Source organism: Paroedura picta, chromosome 8 (genome assembly GCF_049243985.1).
Source record: "Paroedura picta isolate Pp20150507F chromosome 8, Ppicta_v3.0, whole genome shotgun sequence".
Lineage (NCBI taxonomy): Eukaryota > Metazoa > Chordata > Lepidosauria > Squamata > Gekkonidae > Paroedura > Paroedura picta.
This window is the reverse complement of record NC_135376.1, coordinates 102,966,574-102,987,930: the sequence shown is the minus strand read 5'-3', so window position 1 is coordinate 102,987,930 and position 21,357 is coordinate 102,966,574. Positions and strand designations below refer to the sequence as shown.

Genomic DNA, 21,357 nt, shown 5'->3' with positions numbered 1-21,357 from the left:
GCCTCTTGTGGTGCAGAGTGGTAAGGCAGCCGTCTGAAAGCTCTGCCCATGAGGCTGGGAGTTCGATCCCAGCAGCCGGCTCAAGGTGGACTCAGCCTTCCATCCTTCCGAGGTCGGTAAAATGAGTACCCAGCTTGCTGGGGGGTAAACGGTAATGACTGGGGAAGGCACTGGCAAACCACCCCGTATTGAGTCTGCCATGAAAACGCTGGAGGGCATCACCCCAAGGGTCAGACATGACCCAGTGCTTGCACAGGGGATACCTTTACCTCCAGTATATCCAATGACGGGGGGGGGGGGGGGGAACAGACTCTCTATTCTGATCTTCACCATAGGACATAATGGGTCGTTACTTCCAATGGTAAGAATTTATTATCATAATAGAGAGTCTATTTTTATGTCATCATCATTGGATATAATGGAGCCTCTAAACTTGGGCCCACTAGTCCAGTCTTCTTGAAACTTGGGGGGATTCTCTCTCACTTTCAGATGCCACCCTCCAGGTAGGTGACGATGGGAATAAACAGGATTTTGCTACTCCACGCAGAGAGCAGTTCCTTCCCATCCCCATCACCTCCCCTGGGGAAAAGGGACACTGCATGCCAGAGCTGCAGGGGACAGCTGTGGCTGGCTGCCCAAGCAATGCTTGGGTGTCAGCCTCCAGGTGAGAACTGGAGCCCCACTGATGTTCACACAGAGCTCACCCGGGTTCCCCTGGAGAGGAGGGGGTGCCTCCCAAGGTGTATGGAGGGGGGGGGGATCTTGCTGCACCACTAGCACCAGTAGTGGTCTAGGGATGCCAGTCTCATATTTGCTTTTCATCTTGTCCAAGCTGGCAGCCAGTGTGACACCTGTGGCTTTGGGGTATATGAATTAGATGAATATGAAATCCATTTCTTTTAAACTTTAAGGAGGAATGTAGAATTAGCCAGGAAATCAATCTCCCGCCTTTCGCCCCCCTTCCAAGTTCTGCCTGTTCTTCCCGATATCTGCTTTGGCAGTCCAAAAACGCTGTGTCTGTGAGGAGGCTCTCTGTGCTTCTCAAGGGGCGAAAACAAGCACACAGGAACAGAGGTAGCCCCAGGCTCTTTCCCCTGCCTGCCTCTTGGCACAGCTGCAGCAGCAGCTCCTCGGCATACCTTAAAACAGGGGTAGTCCAAGCGCGGCCCTCCAGATGTCCATGGACTACAATTCCCAGGAGCCCCTGCCAGCATTCGCTGGCAGGGGCTCCTGGGAATTGTAGTCCATGGACATCTGGAGGGCCGCGCTTGGACTACCCCTGCCTTAAAAGATCTTTCCCCCTTTTCTACCCGCCTCTTCCTTTGGAGGGGGCGCAGGCGAGGGGCGGTGGAGGTGGGCTTTCAAAACGGTCCAGGGCCTCCGAGCCCACCCTCCAGAGCCGCCACTTGTGCCCGGGGGGGGGGGGGGCTGGTCTTTATAGTCTGGGGATGAGCAGCCATTCCGGGAGCTCTCCCGGCCCCACCTGGAGGTTGGCTCTCCGGGGATGGAAAGTTTGCAAGTGGGGCCTCCAATGTGAGTAAGGCCCCCCGCCGGCCTATTTGCAGGGCTGGTCCAGGAGCCCGTTCTGGAAGGCCACGCTGCCCACAGAGAGGCCTCCTCGCGGGCTGCCCCTTGCCGGTGAGGATCCCGACCCCCCCCCCCCAAACCCAACCCTGCGGAGTCGGCCGCTTGCCCCCCCTCCTTCTCTCTCTCTCTCTCTCTCTCTCTCCGGTTCGGAGGCGAGCGGAGGGGGCGGGGTCGGTCGCCGTGGCCCCGCCTTCCCCGCCTGCCTGCCTGCCTGTCTCCCGGGGCGCGCAGGCGCAGTGGGCGTCGTGGCGATGGCGGTGGCGAGGGCGAGGGCGCGGGCGGGGTGGCGGGCGCTGGCCCTGCTGGGGGGGAGGCTGGCGGGGCCCCCCCGCGGCGGCTGTGCCCGGGAAGGTTCGTGAGGGGAGGGGGTGTGGGGGGGGCGTGTGTGTGTGTGTGTTGGGGGGGGGGCTCCGGCGTGGCTCTGACCCCCCCCCCCTCTCCCCCCCCCGCAGCGTCGGGGCTTCCTCGGGAGCTGCTTCCGGGGCCCTTTCCGCGCACGGCGGAGGAGCGCGCGGCGGCCGCCAAGAAGTACAACCTGCGCGTGGAGGACTACGAGCCCCTCCCGGACGACGGCATGGGGTGAGCGGGGGGAGGGAGAGAGGAGGGGGGAGGGGGAGCCCCCACCCCCACCCCCACCCCGCCTGACCCCCCCCCCCTCCGCCCCCCCTTGTGCCCCGCAGCTACGGCGACTACCCGAAGCTGCCCGACCGCTCGCAGCAGGAGAGGGACCCCAACTACCGCTGGGACCACAGCGACCTCCGCCGCAACCACGGGGAGCCGGTGAGCACCCGGGATCGGGGCCTCGGCGGCCCAAGGGCAAGCGGGACCCCCCCCCCCGCAGCCCTTCCCGCCTGCCAAGCCGCCCTGGGGAAAGGGGGGCGATGAAGCGGCTCTGAGGGCGGTGGGTGGACGAGGGCAGCCGAGGGCCGGCACTGGACCCCTCCTGGCCGGAGGGGGAGGCCGCTCAGGGGCAGCCCTCTTCGTCTGCAGCTGCACAATGAAGCCAGAGCCCAGCCAGGCACCCTGGAGACCAAGGGCAGGAGCCTCCGAGGGCAAGCACCCTTCCGCAGGCTGAGGAAGAGTTCAGTGGGGTTCAGTGATGTCCCTGGTACTCTTGCAGGGTTGCTTGCAGGGTTCTTTTTTTAAGACAGCTTTTGCGAAGCAACTTGGAGGAATAGAGGGGGTGCTTATTACACTTGCAGATGGTACTAACCTGCGAGGGGCAGCAGCAGAAGACAGAAGGAGGACGCAGGATGGTCTTGACAGGCTAGAAAACTGGGCTAAAATGAATCTCAATAGTGATAAACATAAGGAAGGCCAAGCATCCAAGAATTGAGGCTTTTGAACTCTGGTGCTGGAGAAGACTCTTGCGAGTCCCTTGGACTGCAAGGCGAACAAACCGGTCAGTCCTAGAGGAGATCAGCCCTGACTGCTCCTTAGAAGGCCAGATCCTGAAGATGAAACTCAAATACTTTGGCCACCTCATGAGAAGGAAGGAAGGACTCCCTGGAGAAGAGCCTAATGCTGGGAGCGATCGAGGGCAAAAGAAGAAGGGGACGACAGAGAATGAGGTGGCTGGATGGAGTCACTGAAGCAGTCGGTGGGAAATTAAATGGACTCCGGGGACAGGAAGGCCTGGAGGATCATTGTCCATGGGGTCGCGATGGGTCGGACACGACTTCACACCTAACAACAACAGAACTTTTATGATGTAAACCGCCGCAAGGCTACGGCAAGCAGCCGTATAGAAATCTAATATTCTAATAATAAATACAATTTTTAAAAGACAAATGGGATTTTGGGTTGTATCAAAAGAAGTAGAGTGTCCAGATTGTGTGAGATGATGGAAGTACTTTCAAGGGTGTGGGAGGGAAGCAGGGCCGGCTGACTGAGATTACTTAAAGCTTGAAGAATATTTCAGGCAAAAGGTTGAGCAATGCTGATATATTTCAGTGGCACCTTGCCCTGCTGCCTCTTGTCCACTGGGACTAAGATGCCTTAATAATTTGGAGAGGTTCTAAGTTTCTGAGTAATGGAACATGCACAGGCTTTCTTTTAGATATTTTTCCTACTTTCTTCTAAGTTTTTGTCTCAAGAACTCCAATGGTGGTAAAAATAATCAATGCATGAACCCCGTTCTGTCTTCATTCTTGCTTGTTTTCCCCACAGCTCTGCCATCAGCGTCGTAGCATGTATATAACCTCCCCTGTCCTTGTCTTGTGGCCAGGTGCACTGGAATTTTGACATGTTCCTCCGCACACGGATTGACACCAGCCCTACGGTGCTTCCTTGGCACACCATGCGCAACATTCTCCTGGGCATTATTGCCTTCACATTCTTCATGTTTGGTCTTGGGGAGATGTACTCGTCATATCAGCCTGTGGTGAGTCAAGCTAGTCTTTCATTTGACCAGCATCTCTTCTGTTGCAGGGACTGTCTTGATGGGGCAGAGAGTGTACCTGGGCTCCAGCCATCATTCCCAAGAGCATGGATAACCCAAGAAGCACTTGTCAGTCAGCGACTGACAAGTGCTAAGCAGGAGACTCAAAAAGTGTGGGGGGAAGTCAGAAGTGGGTGTCGGAGTCTTGAAGGTTAAGTGTAGGCTTATTGCTCTTTCAAATAACAAAAGGGGAAACAAATTCATCCCAAAGTATTCCATTTTTATTAAGATGGTCAAGCTATAACAAAGTGAATGAAATAGCTATTATATAATGTGCACATGTAAAATGTAAAGCATCGGCTCTCTGGATAGCACCCTGTACGGTTTCTGAGCATTCCTAGCGGATGAGTGTCTCTCATGAACCACACCAAACCCAAAGTGCTTCAGCCTCTGCAGCCTTCCGAATGGTCGAAAGTGCATTAATGTACAGAACACACATTCTTGGAGTATTGTATACTTTTCACAACCAGGTGTTCTTCTTTCCTATGCTGTGTGGTTAGGCAAAGCATACACACAGACACACACATATACATATACAGTATTTGCTGGCGTATAAGACTACTTTCCCCCCTGAAAAACATGCCTCCAAGTGGGGGGTCATCCTATACGCCGGGTGCACTTCAGTTGAGATAGACAGAGCTGCCCATAGTGGCCCATAGTACTGTAATGTGACAAACTCTATATTTTGAGTGGAAATGTTGGGGGGTCGTCTTATACGCCGGCAAATACGGTATCTATGTACACACACACGGGAGAGAGAGAGCCATGTTTGTGGAGTTGGGAAAATATATGCATACTAGAAAGAACGCAGTGGGCGCTAGGATGGGCTTGGAAGGCAGGGGGTGGCGGTGGGCCCCATCCCCCGGCCCCTAGCAAGGGCCGTGTGTTGGTGTGGGCGTCGAATGTGGGACGCGGGGGGCGTGGAGAGCGGAGGCGACAGAGCAAGGCAAGGACCCAGGCGTGCATCCCCTGCCTACCTGGCAACAGCTCCGAGCGGAGAGCCAGCTTCCAGCAGCCGCGGCTTGGGCTGGGGGGCGGGGTGGGGTGGGCGACGGGGACGTGGGAGTCCACGCATGCATGGTGTGGCCAGGGCAAAGATACAAAGATATAAATGCTCATCCATTAGGAATGCTTGTAAATTGTACTGGGTGATATTCAGACACCTGTTTCACTCTTGCTGCTTTATTTGCAGGGCCCCAAACAGTATCCCTATAACAATTTGTATCTGGAACGTGGTGGAGATCCCAACCAGGAGCCCCAGGAGGTGAAGAACTACGAGATCTGACAGCTGCTGTCTCTGGCTTTTCTTTGTCCTGTCTGTGGGGCTGACTGGGGCATTGTTGTATTTACTTTTTGAAAAAAACCTGATAGGTGATTAAAGAAATGACTGAAGATTCTTTTGTGGTATCTGTATCCCTTGGGTTTGTTCACCAGTGTGGTGGCCACACGTGCCCTGGGGTTGGCAGACACTTCCCCAGACCCCCGCCGTGTCCTTCAGAGAAGTAAGCAGGGGCACTAGGAAGGCAAAAACAGTGACTGGCTGCCTTCTTACAAATAAAGGGGGTTTAAAATTTGGAAACGCGTCTTATTCGGTGCTCAGAGAAACAGAAATGACTACTACAGCTGCCGGATGCAAGTTGGGGAGCAGGTGGTGAGGGGAGGCAGGGGCAGCAGAGTGAGGAGGCTCAGTGCTGGGCCTTCCTAGCTGCTGCCGCACCCATCCCTCCTCCACCCACAGCCGACCCTGCCTGAGGCTGGGTGCAGGGGTCTCTGGTCTCCTCCTGGCTTCAGGCTGGGGTGAAGGAGGTAGCAGCTTTGCATAAAAGATAGGACTCTGGGCTATTTTTTAAAATTATCTAAATTGCAGTCTTTCCAAAATAGTCAGACAAACTTTATTACAGTTGTTCAGACCAAGTTATATATATATGAACAGAATCTCCCCTACTTGTTTATTTTCTCCTAACATGGAGGTTGGCAACCCAGCTGCCCACCTTTCCTCCCCCCCCCCACATTTCCTGTGAGAATCCCACCGCACACTCTGCCATCCCAGCAACCCCAACGGCCCCAAGACTACGGCACAGGTTTTGGCACACCCAGGATGGAATGTGCTTCCACCTAATCTGTGACCATCTGATGGTCGCTTGGCTCCTGCCCACTATTCACTGGAAGGGGATCCAGGATCCTGTAAACTGGGAGGTCAGCTGTGAGATGGTGGGTGCTGGCAACCAGTAGAACACCCCCCCTTTGTGTGTGTGTTTTATCATCAGTTTCCCCGTGGGTTGCCTTTGTGCACATCACCCCCTTTCCCCTGGTCTGAATGTGCTTTTATTCCTCCTCATGTGCAATCTTGCATCCAAATCCCAAAGAAGCCTGCACACTTGAACCATTGGGGCCCCCTGGTCTAGCAGCACCCAGGAAAAAGCACTGTCCAGTAAGCTGCATGGAGCTGTGGTGGCTATTCTGCACACACAAGAGCAAAGAGGCAATCGGGACTCAGTCAGGGGAAGGAGCTTGTCCTGCACCAGGCCATGAACTTTATAGCCAAGCAGGATCTGGGACTCTGGATTCTCAGTTCCAAGCCTTCAGTTGTGCCAATTCATGAAGAATCTCATAACTGCTTTAGAGAAAAATTACACTTGAGGTACTAATAAATTCTTTGAACTTAGGCAGATTGTGAGTGGGTGGGCAGAAGGGATTGTGTAGGTGCTCGGCTCTTGTGGATTTCCTGCATTCTGCAGGGAGTTGGACTAATGACCCTATAGGTCCCTTCCAACTCTGATTTTATGCTTCTAAAAGGTCTTTGAAGAGTATCTCTACAACTGGAGTAATTTGCACAACATCCCCCTCAGTATTTATTTATTTATCAGAGCTGAGGTGCGCCCGCTGTGGCTCCGTGGCAGAAAGCGGTGGGAGAATGGAGCTTTACAGGGATCTTATTGTTTTAAGGGTATTACTGGCAATAAAGCCCATGGGCCCTAGAAAACTGGCAGAGGCCATTGCCAAGGCTGCCCTTTGTCTCCGCCATATGGTGCTGCTCATCTGACTGTAAAGATCGGCTCCCCAGGTGAAAATGGCCACAGTGGAGCGGGGGCTCCGAGGCATTGCACCCCACTGAGGTTTAGGTGGGACCTGGGAACCCCCTGGAATTGCAGCTCATCTCCTGGCCACAGAGATCACTTCCCCTGGAGAAAAGGGCTGCTTTGGAGGGACTCCAAGGCATTGTACCTTCTTGAAGATCTCGCTTGGCGGACGTTCTAAATGTTCCCCTGCAACTCCATCTGAACCTGTGGAGAACGTCTTGGCTCCTCCAAAGAATTTCCTTGCATCAGCATTCTGTGTGTGTGTGTGTGTAAAATAACCTGAAACAACAAATTATTAATTTGTATCTCTGTTTTTACTTGCCAAAAATGTCTCAAAGTGGCTTACAATTCCCTTCTTCATAACAAGACACCTTTGTGAGGTAGGTGGGGCCGAGAGCTTCACTTCCAAGATCTGACCAGCTGGGCTAGTCAGTTATTTAGACTGCCCCCCCCAAACACACACACACACACACACACAAAACATCTGTCAGACATATTACTTGCTTTCAGCCCCGCAAGAAAAAACCCTTGCAAAATACACTCATGAAAACCTGCAGTTGGTGAGTCAACACGTTCCGCGGCAGACTGGTGGCCTCCTGAGCAGCCTCCCGGCCCCGACCGCGGTCTCGGCGGTGAGGGGGAGATGGTTGTTTTCTTTGGGGCTCCCGAAGATAGGGGGGACGGAGCCCTGCAGGGGGCACAGCCCTTTTCTTCTTGGGAGGCCCTGAGGCTGCTCTTGCAGTCACAGCAGCTCTTTGCTGAATGGGAGTGGAGGAGGCTGAGGGCCCTGGAGTGCCTGAAGCCTTTAAGCGGGTCCTAGGCATTAGTCTCCCGCGTGGAGGGCAGGCAGTCACAGGATGTCTTTCGCCCAAACATGAAGCCTGAGCCGTCTTGGCCCCACACTGACTTCACTTCTTAAATGAAGCCATCACGAATTTCCTCTTCAGAATATAATTCCTCTCAGAATAAACTCCTCCTCTGGAAGAGCTAGTCGGCTAAACCAGGGGTAGTCAACCTGTGGTCCTCCAGATGTCCATGGACTGCAAACGCTGGCAGGGGCTCATGGGAATTGTAGTCCTTCTCCTACCAGGGGCAAGAAAAGGACTGAGGGGAGAGTGCTGGCTCCTCCCACATCACGTGACTTTGGGCGGAAAAGTCACCCTGCGAATAAGAAAAGCCTTCAGGGCGCATCTAACATTGTGCCAGAGGCGCTCTTTCTGATCGGCTGGATCAGGGTAAAAATCTGGTAGATCTCTTGGGAAATATGGAATTGGGTTTAAATGTTGGATCTGTCTTCAAAATAACACTGTCCTTAAGGAAGTGACCAAATTCTTTCTTAACTGAGAGAGCCCTTAATTCAGAAACTCTCCTTGCTGAGGTCACAGCAACTAAGAATAAAAGTTTCATTCTGAGGAATTTTAAGTCAATTGACTGAACAGGTTCAAACGGGACCTTGGTTAGGGCTGTTAGTACCAAATTTAGTCCCCATGAAGGAAAACGATGAACCACTGGGGTTTCTTTGTTCGCCACTCCCTTTAGGAATCTAACAATGTGTGGATGTTTTGAGAGAAAGCCCCTTCGACAGAGGGTATGACCGAGGCTAGAGCTGCCACCTGGCATCTGAGGGTGGCTGATCTAAGGCCTCGGATTTTGCCCTCCTGTAGGAAATCTAAAATACTGGCCACGGAAGGCTTGAGAAGATTCCTTTTCTTCCTCTTGGCCCACCTCACGGAGGCCTTCCATGAACAAGAGTAAATTCCATGAGTGGAACTCCTCCTGGAGTCCAGGATTGTTTCTGTGACTCCTGAAGTATAACCTAAGTGGGTGAGCTGTTTCCTCTCAACTTCCATGCGGTCAAAGACCACCACTCCGGTTTCGGATGGAAGACTGGACCTTGCTGGAGAAGATCTCTGGAAACTGGGAGAGTGAAGGGGGGAGACACTGCCATCCTCACTATTTCTGAGAACCATGGGCGTCTTGGCCGATTGGGGGCTATTAGAGTGACCTCGTTTTTTGAGGATTCTATTTTTCTTAGGAGCCGTGGCAGAAGTGGGAGCGGAGGGAAAGCATAAAGCCGACCCTCCGGCCACTGGGATGTTAGGGCATCTGAGAATTCCGCCCTTGGGTGGTGGAATCTGGTGCAAAACCTGGTGGTCTGTGCATTGATTGGTGCTGGGTGCAAATAAGTCCAATACTAGGTTGCTAGTAGAAATACCTCTCTTTTCAGCATCCATTCTGCATCTGACACTATCTGACAGCTTAGGAAGTCTGCCTGTATGTTTAATACACCTCTCACGTGTTCTGCTCTGAGAGAGGCTAGGTGACTTTCTGCCCATGTGACTATTCTTTGAGCTTCCCTTTGAAGTCTGGGTGATTTGGAACCTCCCTGATGATTCAGGTAAGCCTTTGTTGCCACATTGTCTGTCCTTGTCAGAATGTGGCACTGATGGATCTGATCTGCAAAGTGTCTTGAGTGCGAATCAAACTGCTCTCAGTTCTAACCAATTGATTGGCTGTCTGGACTCCTCTATGATGACTCCTAAGTGTTCCAATCTTTGTGCTGGAGTTAAAGAACTTTTGGCAAAATTTACTAAAAAGCCAAAGTTTTGAAGATTGGTTATGACTTTGTTCGTATGCACTTCCGCTAAATGCACAGAGGGCGCACGAAGGAGGAGTTCATCCAAATAAGGATGGATTAATATGCCCTCCATCCTTAAACCTGTTAGGGCATTCACTAGGATTTTTGTGAAGACCCTGGGTGCAGATGAGAGTCCGAAAGGGAGAGCCCTGTACTGATAGTGTACTCCCTGCACACAGAATCTGAGGAATCTTCTGTGGGGTGGAAATATTGGTATGTGTAGGTAGGCCTCCTGGAGGTCCAGTGAAGCTAGGAACTCTCCTTGTCGCAAGGCTTCCGCTATGGATCTCAGGGTCTCCGTGAGGAAATGACGGAGTTTTATGAATTTGTTTAAGAACTTGAGGTCCAAGATGGCCCTCCAGTCTCCTGTGCGTTTTGGAACTGTAAAAAATATTGAGTAGATTCCTTGTCCCTGCTCTGAGTGTGAAACCGGTTCTATGGCTCTGATGGCTAAAAGGTGGTTTATTGCCATTAGAGTCCTCAGCCTCTTGGGGGAAGGCAAAAATCTTTCTGGAGGAATACGGGGCAGTTCCAATTTGTATCCGTTTGCGACTGTACCTTTTGCCCATGCGTCTAATGTGAGGAAGTTGCCAAGCCTGGGCAAATTCTTGCAACCTCCCCCCCTACTGGAATGGACTCTGAGTCATGCTTTAGGGGGTTTTCGGTCATTCTCTGACCTGTCATTCCTGTTAGAAGGCTTGTTTGATCTAAAGCCTCCTCTGCGCCTGGAGGGACAAAAATTGTAGTTATTACTCCAATTTCCCCTCCTATAATTTGATCGGTATCTGGAAAGGGTGTGTTGGGATCTAAATGAGGAATTTTCCTTACGTACTCTTTTGGGCATAGCTTTTTTCTGATCCTTAGTTTCAATAAGAATATTGTCAAGGTGATCCCCAAACAATTTTCCACCTACAAAGGGGTATGCTGTTACGCATGCCCTTGACTGGTAGGCTGCTGACCATGCTTTTAGCCAAAGCAAACGTCTAGCCACTGTGTGTCCAAGGTAGCATCGGCAGAAAAGGACACTGTTTTCAGAACTCTGCACACGCCTTCCACTACTCTCTTATCCTTTTCAGGAATTAGCTCCAACAGTTTTCTACACCAGGCAATCCCTGCCTGGTTAATGACAGATGCGGCCGGAGAGGCCTTGATGGCCACGGCCACTGCCTGGTGAGTGCGTCGCAGGGCAGTTTCTGCCTTTTTGTCCTCTAAGGCAGGGGTCGTCAACCTGTGGTCCTCCAGATGTCCATGGACTACAATTCCCATGAGCCCCTGCCAGCATTCGCTGGCAGGGGCTCGTGGGAATTGTAGTCCATGGACATCTGGAGGACCACAGGTTGACGACCCCTGCTCTAAGGAAACCCTCTCCGCCTCAGAGGCGATGCCGCCAGATTGAAGAGCTGCGATGGGAGCATCTATCAGGGGAATTTGTAGGATGGATTCTCCATAGTGAGGCATAGTATAAAGCTCCTTTATAAATGAAGGTACCTGTTTGTTTACTCTTCCAGAGGTTTTTGAAAAAAAGATCAGAGCTGAATGGCAAAGACCCTTTTGCCATTCAGCTCTGATCTTTTTTTCAAAAACCTCAGGAAGAGGAAAATTATCTTGAGAGGGACACAATTTGGGAAAATATTCTCCCTTGCCCTTTGGCCCACAATACCTCTTTATCATTCCCCCGAGGACCTTTGTCAGCATATAGTGGGTGTCCTCCCTCTTGACAAATCGTTCTGATGGAGCTGACACATTAATAGGTTCAATCTCTTCTTCATCTGAGAGAAAAGCTGTGTCGTCCTTGGACCTGAGAGATTCTCAGTCCTCCTCCTCCTCAGAAGAAGAAGAAGAGTGATACCTGTTTGGGCTGACCCTCACTCTCTTTGGAGCAGCCTTAGAGGGCCAGTTTTGGCTCCCCTCCCTATGGTGCCTGAGGGGACTTCCGGGACTTCTCTCTCTCTCTCTCATACTCCTCAATTTGCTCCCTCGTGGCTGCTTTTAACACGTTAAAAATTCTGGAGGAAGGGAACCTGCAGAACTCCCTGCTGCATGGCCTGGGGAGGGGAGGGGGGGTTACTGCCCCTCAGAATGGCTGCCGACGGACAGTCGGGGGAGATGGCTGCTCCTGGGCTGCTGTAAGAGCCGGGTTCGCACCACGCGGCCTTTGGGCGGGCAGCGCCTTCGAGCGCTCGTTGTCACTCACGGCCCCGGCGGCAACGGCAGCCCCCGCAGAGGAGGGTGGAATCACGGGGCTGCAGGACCCTCGTCTGAGGAGAAGCCCTCAGAATGAGCTCGCTTCTCAGCCATAGGATTGCTGCGATCCAAACGTTTTCAATGTACAAAACGGAGGCTTCTTTAGGCGACCGCCTAAAAAGTGCCTGCTAAAAACTTCCAGCAGGAAAAAAACAACTTTTTAAGGCTATAAACCTTAAGAGGTATGGCTCTGTTAAGGGGGGCACCTTAAGGGCATATGCCCAACTGTAAAAGAATTTAAACTGTAACTGTTCTAACCTTAAGAAAAAAAAGCAAGTCTAACAGTCTAAACACTTTAGTACTATGAACTACTGACTTATGAACTACAATTTAATTTGAATTAATGATCAATTTTAACACTATGCATTAATAATTGGGGAGAGACCAGTCAGACCTGCTACTTCCAGGGGAGGGGCTGGCACCCTTGGGTGTCTTTTGAGCTGGCTAGTTTCTTCTCTGAGGCAGGCCTGCGATCTTCACAGAACCCATGTGGGACTACACAGAACCCACGAAGATGAAATATTGGTTTTGAACAGTTCTGGAGGGCAGATTTTCTTCATTTGAGTAACTAGAGAGCAAATTTTGGATGGTCAGATGTGGGGGGGGGCACTTATAATTCAGATGGATTCAAATTATTCTGATATACAAGAAGAATCAGAATATTAATAATGTATTACTCCCAGATATGAGAGAAGATATGATCATGGATTCCTAGGATATGCAACACAACTAACCAACTTCCATGATTCACTCAAATTTCTATTATTCCTGGCAGCTCGGATTTGCTTTTGCCAATTAGTGAGGCAAGCTTCATTAACCTTCCAGAGTCAAGTCAAAACAGAAATCTTGGCTTTTTTGCACAGCTGTCTTTATGCCTTTTTTTCCAAAAAAGAAACCCTTGTAGATTGACTGAAGAGCTAGCATTCCACATGTTGCTCAACAGCAACTTACACCCTGAAAGTTAAACCAACTTTTGGGGGTAAATTTCAAGGTCTTATCTTGCAAGAATCATGGAATCAAATAGTTGCAAGGGGGCAGAGGTCATCTAGTCCCCCAACCTTCTCAGTGCAGGATCAGCCTAAAGCATCCATGATACCTGTCCAGCCACTGCTTAGACCACCGGTGCTCACCACTTCCTTAGGCAGTTGATTCTACTGTGAACATTTTTCCCGGTATCTCCCAGTACCATTCTCCATGTAGTTTAAACCCATTACTGCAGGTCCTCTCCTCTGCTGCCAACAGGAACCTTTCCCTGCCCTCCTCTAAGTGACAACATTTCAGATTCTTAATGAGCACAGTAATGTCCCCTCTCAACACAATGGAAAAATGGGCAAATGAGAACAAGATGCCATTTAATAAAGATAAGTGTAAAGTTCTGCATCTGGGTCAGAAAAATGAAAAGCATGCCTACTGGATGGGGGATACGCTTCTAGGTAACACTGTGTGTGAACGAGACCTTGGGGTACTTGTGGATTGTAAACTAAACATGAGCAGGCAGTGTGATGCAGCGGTAAAAAAGGCAAATGCCATTTTGGGCTGTATCAACAGGGGCATCACATCAAAATCACAAGATTTCATAGTCCCATTGTATACGGCACTGGTCAGACCACACCTGGAGTACTGTGTGCAGTTCTGGAGGCCTCACTTCAAGAAGGACGTAGATAAAATTGAAAGGGTACAGAGGAGAGCGACGAAGATGATCTGGGGCCAAGGGACCAAGCCCTACGAAGATAGGTTGAGGGACTTGGGAATGTTCAGCCTGGAGAAATGGAGGTTGAGAGGGGACATGATAGCCCTCTTTAAGTATTTGAAAGGTTGTCACTTGGAGGAAGACGTGCAGTAATGTGTTTAAATTACAAGTACAACCATATAGGCTAGATATCAGGAAAACATTTTTCACAGTCAGAGTAGTTCAGCAGTGGAATAGGCTGCCTAAGGAGGTGGTGAGCTCCCCCTCACTGGCAGTCTTCCAGCAAAGGTTGGATACACACTTTTCTTGGATGCTTTAGGATGCTTAGGGCTGATCCTGCGTTAAGCAGGGGGTTGGACTAGATGGCCTGTGTGGCCCCTTCCAGCTCTATGATTCTGTGATTCTGTGAACCTCTTCTCCAGACTGAACATCCCCTCAGCCTTTCCTCATAGGGCATGGCCCCCAGGCCTCGGATCATCCTAGAGCGGTGGTCCCCAACCACTGGGCCGCAGCACCCTGACTCCGCAGGGCTGTGTCGGGTTTCGCATGCACGTTTGCGCTATGCACGACTGCAAATGCACATGCACAGCATTCCCGCGCATGCGCGGCCAGGTCGTGCATGCGCGTTTACACCATGTGTGGTTGCAACGTGCATGTGCAGCACTCCCGTGCATGAACGTTTGCGGCCGCGCATGCGCGGCCAGGCGATCGCCCTCTCTGCAGCCGCCGGTCCGCAGCCTGAAAAAGGTTGCGGACCACTGTCCTAGAGAGTACAGAATAAGCAGGCAACAAGTAAGAATAAATCTGCAATAACTTACACAGATATCATGCATACAGGATCTTGAATTAATTTCTCTCTTGAGAATACAACATTTATCTGAAAACATGAGAGTTCTACTCAAAGTATAATTTTCAGATCTCCATTTTACTGGTCTCAGTTTGTTCTGATTGGATGACTATTTTGGACACAAAAATTATTAGACAAACATTAGAATAAGCAAAAGTAAGGGCCCAGGATCACAGGGGAAACTGGCACTGCTCACTCTTGGCATTTATTACTTGAATCAGGAAGATGCAGCTGCATGTGCTGCCAGGGAGGGGCACCTTTTCCGTTCCCTCTGAAGGCAGGGCTGCCCAGGCACAGTCCCAGCCCAGAAGACCAAAGTCAAACTTGTTTTTGTCGAGATCTGCAAACTGCTTGAGTTGCTCTGGGAAACCATTATGAGACAATGGATTTCAGGACCTTACCAAAGGCCCTGCGAGGCAGGCCGGATTTTCAGTAAAGGAAGGAGTTACCAAGATGGAGGGGAAACAGTTCAAGCGACCCATAGTTATTCCAACAACCAGTGAAGCCAGTGCCTTGCAGCTTTATTTCCAATCAACACTTTTCCCCATCTAAGAGAGAGGGAGGGAGGGAGAGAGGGAGGGAGGGAGGGAGGGAGACGTTGCTGACAAAGGTATGAACAAGAAACCAGTAATGGCAAAATGATGGATTCAGGAGTACAGTTGCTTGATTTTCTGCACTGATTTCTTCCACCAGTCCCCCCAGTGTTGTGCCTTATTCAGATGGGCTGTGTTTTCCTCCTTGGTTCTGGCAAACCCTGCTTCAAGCACTAGTTTGAATTTCTGTGTGAAAAAAAGAAAAAAACCACAGAAAACACAAAAACACAAATTAGAGTTTGGCATCTCCAGTGCTTTTCATTTGGACAGAAGAAAGAGATGTTGAGGGCAATCAGGCCGGTGAGCAGCTATGGGTGAGACCAGGCCCCTCTAACCGTCGGCTACACTGTTCTCTGTTCACAGCTGGCCCTTGGCAGCCTTCCTCAGCCTTCCTTTTTTTACCTGGGAGAAACCCCTGAAATATTCGAGTAGCCCCAGAAGTGATGCCAGCTGGTCACACCTCCAGAAGTCACATGCTTACTATGTGCCCAGCATCACTCATAAAATAAAATGCTTGTTAAATAAGAAGCTACTTTCATTTGATATGTACACCAGTACCTTGCCCGAGCAAAACAAGGAAGCATTAGTCACAGTTGTCATAAAGCCCACCATGCAAAGGAGTAGTTCTCCTCAGGGGAAACAATCTGTGAGATCAGGAGATCCCTTGGAACTTTGGGAGATCTCCAGGCACCACCTGGAGGTTGGCAATCCTAGCAAGACCTGAGCATAGGGGAAACCTGGGAAGAAAAGAATCTTTAGGCAGGCTGTACTGGACCCAGGTGGACTAGCTCTCAGCTAGGGATGCCAGCCTCCAGGCGGGACCTGGGGATCCCCTGCAAAGATCAGTTTCCCTGGAAGATGGGGCTGCTTTGGAGAGTAGACTCTGGCACTGGGCACGCTCCTCTCCGGCCGGAATCTCTGGACCCCTTGGCTTGCAACAGCTGCTTTCTGCTGGGGGGCCTCTGAGCAGAAATTCTGAGGGGGCAAATGAGAGGAGCCAATGGGGGGGGGGGAGTGCAGCAGATTCAGCTCTTCCCGCCCATTGCTTTATATATAAAGCAGTAAGGGCTGGTGGGGAGGAGTTAGGGCGGGCTCTGTCCGGGATAAAAATTCGAAGGAGCGAATCAGGAGCCGCCTCCCCATTGGACACTTGGCCCGTCTCGAGAACAGCCCGCCGCTAACTCCACACTCCTCCCGAGCCGCCATCCTGCCTGGATGGCCGCCAGGGAGGAGGCTCGCCCCACTTCCCTGGGCTTCCCCTCGGCCCAGCGACTGCCCTTCCCCACCGACGGACCTGCCGGCCCTGGCACCTGGTAGAAAGGGCAGTCGCAAACCAACTGTTGTTGTACCATGCTGGGGTCCTAATAAAAAGCTCAAATTAGTTTCAGTGTCCTTGCCCACCTCTGAACCCACAGATTTAACAAAAACTTTGTAAATAAATCCTTTCTACTTGTTGCTGGGTTCAGATCTTTGGAGTCCGGGTCTTTTTTGGCAAAGCAGAATGCCCTTGAGCTTCAGCTTTTACCCTTGCTGTGAATTTATTAGAGGACTACTCAGTTCTGTACAGCCCTGAAAAAGTCCAGGAGCCTTCTTAAGGGCAACTCCAAGAAACCCTGTTTAGATCAGGCTGTCTGATTTCTTTTGAAAACAAAATAATGCATTGCTTGATTTAATAGTGTCTGGAATTTCCTCCCCTCCTCTCTCACAAGAACTGCCTGAGAGGCACCCGGTCCTCTTTTTAATGCTGACTGCACTTCACTTGGACTGCACAAAGACACTTGGGAAGCTCCTGCTGCAACTCAAGAACCATCCCAAGTGGCCACAGAACCACACTCGGTGCCAGGGTCACTGGACTCTTTCTCAGTGTTCAGCCTTTTTCTGCCCTTTCTTCATTCACACGAGCAGGTTCTTTTATAGGTCCTCTGGATTCCCAACAGCGCTCAATGCCCTACCATGTAAACAGCATCCCTCTCTTCCACAGCAGCCACGTGACCCAGGGTTGTCTTGGCTGTGGTTACGGCAGCAGTGTCTTGGCACAGGATTTGGTCTGGGAGGCCTGTTAGTGTAGTTCTTGGAAGTCCAGGCCAGGTCCTTAAAAACAACATAGAAATAAAAATTGTTAAAATCAACTATTGTACTGGAGGAACTAGATGCAATTCAATAAGGAGAAGCACAGAGTTCTGCATCTGGGTCACACAAATGAGAAGCCGGCAGACTGGATGGGAGAGACACTCCTGGGCAGCAGTGGTTGCAAACAAGGTCCTGTGGTCCGTGTGGACTGGAAGTGAAAGATGAGCAGACAAGCTGATGTGGCGGCAAAGAAGGCAAAGGCAGACTTGGGCTGGGTCCACAGGGGCATCACCTCAACTTGCCACGAGTCGTCAGGGAGTGGCGAGTAATAAATAATAATAATAATAATAATAATAATAATAATAATAATAATAATAATAATAATAATACAAGATTTCATTGTTCCACTGTATACTGCATTCGTCAGACCCCACATGGAATCACAGAATCATAGAGTTGGATCTCCAAGGTCAATTAGTCCAACCCCCTGCACTAAGCAGGAACTCACAACTGCCTGCCCACTTAGTCCTCCAACTAAGACAAATTGATTACCCCAAATTGATTCTGGGAGACTAACGTCCATGCCGAGCTGCCACTCTCTAGACAGAGGCTGGACCTAATGTTAGCCATGGTGATGCTGGGGCTCCTGCAATTTTTTGTTGGTCCTGTACCCTGGATCTCATTTTCAGTGTGGGGTTGAACATGGGTCTGGTCTTGGATAAGGCCATGCCATGGTCAGACCATTATGCCCTGAAGGCTCGGTTAAGACTGTCACCTCCTACTCAGTTGGACATCGAGCAGATTTCAGCTCGCCCGCGGAGATTTATGGATCCAAATGGATCCCTATGCCTCCTGGCACTTCTCTCAATGGCCTGGTCAGCAACTGGCGTGACAGAATACTGGCTGACATTGACAGGACAGCTCCCCAACATCCTCTCCACCCCTGTCTCAAGCAGGCCTCTTGGTATACTGAGGAGCTCCACGAGAAGAAACAGGTACTGAGATGATTACAGCCTCAAGAACACCTTATAGAATGCAGCTAAGAGCCTATGAGATGGCGGTGAAGTCGATAAAATGCAAATTTTACTCAACTGAAACCATGTCTGCTAACTCACGCCCAGTGCAATTATTTTGGATAGTTTGATCTCTTACCACCCTGGAGGAAGGGCGCCAAAATAATAACCAATTGGACACCAGCTATGAGGCATTTGCGAGTCATTTTGAAGACAAAATCTCGATACTGCCACGACCTCCCTCCAACCTCAGACACCGAAAGTGAACTGGAGGCCTCCTGGAGTACACTGAATAACTTCAGACGACTCGAAGTGGACAAGATGCTAAAAGTGGCGAAGCCAACCACGTCCCTTAGATCCATGCCTATCATGGTTACTAAAAACTTCTGATACAAGGATAGTGGCCCCCTCTGGGAAATAATAAACCCTCTCAACAGGAGAATTCCTGGAACGGCTAAAAGAGGCAGAAGTTTGCCTGCTACTCAAAAAAACATCTCTGGACCCGTGACAGCCTATCAATTATCATCCCGTCTTGCACCTAATGTTTCTGGGGAAGATACTTGAGAGAGCTGTCATGGTCCAACTGTCAGCATTCTTGCAAGAACCTTCAGTCTGAGGCCCATCCCAGTCAAGTTTCCGGCCTGGCCATGGGGTAGAGACAGCGCTAGGTAGAGGTTGCCTACCTCCATTGCCAGTTGGACTGGGGCGGGGCAGTACTGCTCATAATAAGACCTCTCAGCAGAGTTTGACAGTCGACCATGAGCAAAAGCTCACTGCCTCACCGACACCAGGATCAGAGGGACTGCCCTTCAATGGATGCTCTCCTTTCTCCAGGATCACGGACAGACAATAGCATTGGTGTCAGGATCAGGCCATCTGATCTCTGCCCTGATTTGTGGTTGACCTGAGGAACTCCATCTTGGTTAATGTGTGCTGTTTGAAGAACCTTTTATAACCCTTTTTTATAACCCTGAACTATGTGTCACTGCCCTGCGTTGTCCGCTTCATGCTTTGCTTCAGTCTTACAAATCTTTCTCTGTACTTTGTTATCAGGAACGGAGGGCCTGTCTGACACCTAATGTTGGATTTTCGTAGGGCAAACTTTAATAAACTCGGAGACATGATGAGTGTCATACCATGGATGAGAATGCTGGAAGGGAGCATGTGAAGGGTGGGCGCTACTCAAACAAGAGCTATTGCAGGCTCAATCAATGACTATCCCAGAAAGACGAAAACACTGCAGGAGCTCTAAGAAGCCTATTTGGATGAACAGAGAACTTCAAGAGGAACTAAGAAAGAAAAGGAAAATGTTCAGGAAATGGAGGGAAGGACAGAGCTCTAAAGAAGAGTACCTACAGGTTACTAGGCACTGTAGATCAATCATCAGAAAGGCCAAAGCTGAGAGTGAGCTAAGATTGGCCAGGGAAGCCCATTGTAACAAGAAAAGATTTTTCAGTTATGTGAGGAGCAAACGTATAGTCCAGTTAAAACCCCAATAAAACCCATTAAAATGGACAATCAGCAACACAATAACAGCATAGCAACAACATTGGTGGAATCCCCAGCCCCTCCCCCATCCTACTTCAAGAGGGAGGAGGAAGGAGAGACAAGAATCAAGATCCCCCTCCAGGAGATAATCAATCTATCTCTCACAATGGGAGAATTCCTAGAGGGATTGAAAGAGGCTGTGGTACGCCCACTGCTGAAAAAAACATCTCTAGATCCACGAGAGCCTAATAATTATCGACCCGTCTCGCACAGCGTTTCTGGGGAAGATGATAGAAAGGGCAGTCGCAAACCAACTGATGGAATACCTGGAAGAAGCTTCGGTCCTAGACCCATCCCAGTCAGGTTTCCGGCCTGGCCATGGGGTAGAGACAGCGCTAGTCGCCCTGATGCACGACCTCCGTCGCCAGTTGGACCGAGGTGGGTTGGCACTGCTGATATTACTAGACCTCGCAGCAGCGTTCGACACAGTCGATCATGAGCTCCTAGCTCGCCACCTCATCGATGCCGGAATACGAGGGACAGCCCTTCAATGGCTGATCTCCTTCCTCCGGGATCGTGGACAGAGGGTAGCAATAGGAGAAAGAACATCAGACCGCCGACAACTTACTTTTTGTGCTTCCCAGAGGTGTATCTGCCAGAACTGTCTATGAAGTCCTAAGTGAATAAACTTCCATCTTGAAACATGGTGGAGTCTTATTTACAAGTCTGAGATCTTGACACCCGTTGGCTTTCATGGCTGAAACGTTTCAGAGATATCCGAAACGTTTCAGCTGGCCCTGAATGCAAAGCAGCTACTTCAGGCATCTTTTAAATGGTCCGAATTGGGTCCCTCCGAACAGCCCATTTTTTGTGCCTGCACATGCCTCCTAACTGCGGTGCTGTTTGCATGTTTGTGCCTGAATGAAGCGCATGCAAAGCCTCCCCCTGTGGCTTCCCGCCCTTACCTGCTTCCCCGTTCGGCCACCAGCTTGCATTCTTCCACTGCTAAGGAGAGGCCAGCTTTCTTACGGCGGAGCAGAGTGCTTGTCTTCTCCCGCGGGGTCTCTGTTTCTGGGTCAGGGAAGGATCGGACTGCGCATCAGTATGAGAGGCTCAGCCTTCATGCTCATTTTCTCAGAGTAGTAATGATCAAATGCATTGCTCGGGGGTGAAGGCTAACTAAAGGCTAACACAATCGCCCCCTCCTCAGTTGGCTGCCTAGCAAATTTTAGCTCGCCCACAGAGACTTATGGATCCAATTGGATTCCTGAACCCTCTGCAGGACCCAATGCCTCCCGGCACTTCTCTCAATGGCCTGGTCAACGACTGGCATGACAGACTAAAAGGTAAAGGTAAAGGTCTCCCCTGTGCAAGCACTGGGTCATGTCTGACCCTTGGGGTGACGCCCTCTAGTGTTTTCATGGCAGACTCAATACGGGGTGGTTCCCCAGTCATTAACACCGTGGAGGTCCCACATCCAGCCCATTCTCCATCAACTGCAATGGTTGCCAGTTGAATTCCGGATCAGACTAAAGGTTCTGGTAATTTCCTTCAAGGCCATACGCGGTCAGGGCCCAGTGTACCTGAGGGACCGCCTCCCCGCCTATGCCCCCAAAAGAGCTCTACGCTCTACTGCCTCCAATCAGCTAAGGATCCCTGGCCCTAAA

The 21,357-nt window shown here is 50.6% G+C and overlaps 2 protein-coding genes across 2 annotated transcripts in view; one reads left to right on the top strand and one right to left on the bottom strand.

Annotated features, from left to right (window-relative positions):
* The first annotated feature begins 1,805 nt into the window (after positions 1 to 1,805).
* On the top strand, positions 1,806 to 5,419 carry NDUFB8 (NADH:ubiquinone oxidoreductase subunit B8). Its single transcript, XM_077351101.1, has 5 exons — positions 1,806 to 1,938; positions 2,040 to 2,166; positions 2,268 to 2,367; positions 3,815 to 3,970; positions 5,220 to 5,419. The coding sequence occupies exons 1-5, from the start codon at positions 1,839 to 1,841 to the stop codon at positions 5,310 to 5,312; spliced, it is 576 nt and encodes a 191-aa protein (XP_077207216.1). The 5' UTR covers positions 1,806 to 1,838; the 3' UTR covers positions 5,313 to 5,419.
* Positions 5,420 to 13,324: 7,905 nt separating this feature from the next.
* CCDC180 (coiled-coil domain containing 180) overlaps positions 13,325 to 21,357 on the bottom strand; it is a 127,166-nt gene continuing 119,133 nt past the window's right edge. The window contains exons 36-38 of the mRNA XM_077351100.1: positions 20,656 to 20,761; positions 17,072 to 17,210; positions 13,325 to 15,305 (exon numbers count right to left, since the gene is read on the bottom strand). Coding sequence (XP_077207215.1) covers positions 15,174 to 15,305; positions 17,072 to 17,210; positions 20,656 to 20,761 — 377 coding nt within the window. The 3' untranslated portion in view covers positions 13,325 to 15,173. The remainder of the gene's footprint in view (positions 15,306 to 17,071; positions 17,211 to 20,655; positions 20,762 to 21,357) is intronic.

What these genes read in the sequence shown, in the direction of transcription:
- NDUFB8 (XM_077351101.1), top strand. Translation starts at nt 1,839, where the DNA reads ATGGCGGTGGCGAGGGCGAGGGCGCGGGCGGGGTGGCGGGCGCTGGCC. An exon ending in CTCCCGGACGACGGCATGGG is followed by an intron (nt 2,167 to 2,267) that starts GTGAGCGGGGGG and finishes TGTGCCCCGCAG; the next exon opens with CTACGGCGACTACCCGAAGC. An exon ending in ACTCGTCATATCAGCCTGTG is followed by an intron (nt 3,971 to 5,219) that starts GTGAGTCAAGCT and finishes CTTTATTTGCAG; the next exon opens with GGCCCCAAACAGTATCCCTA.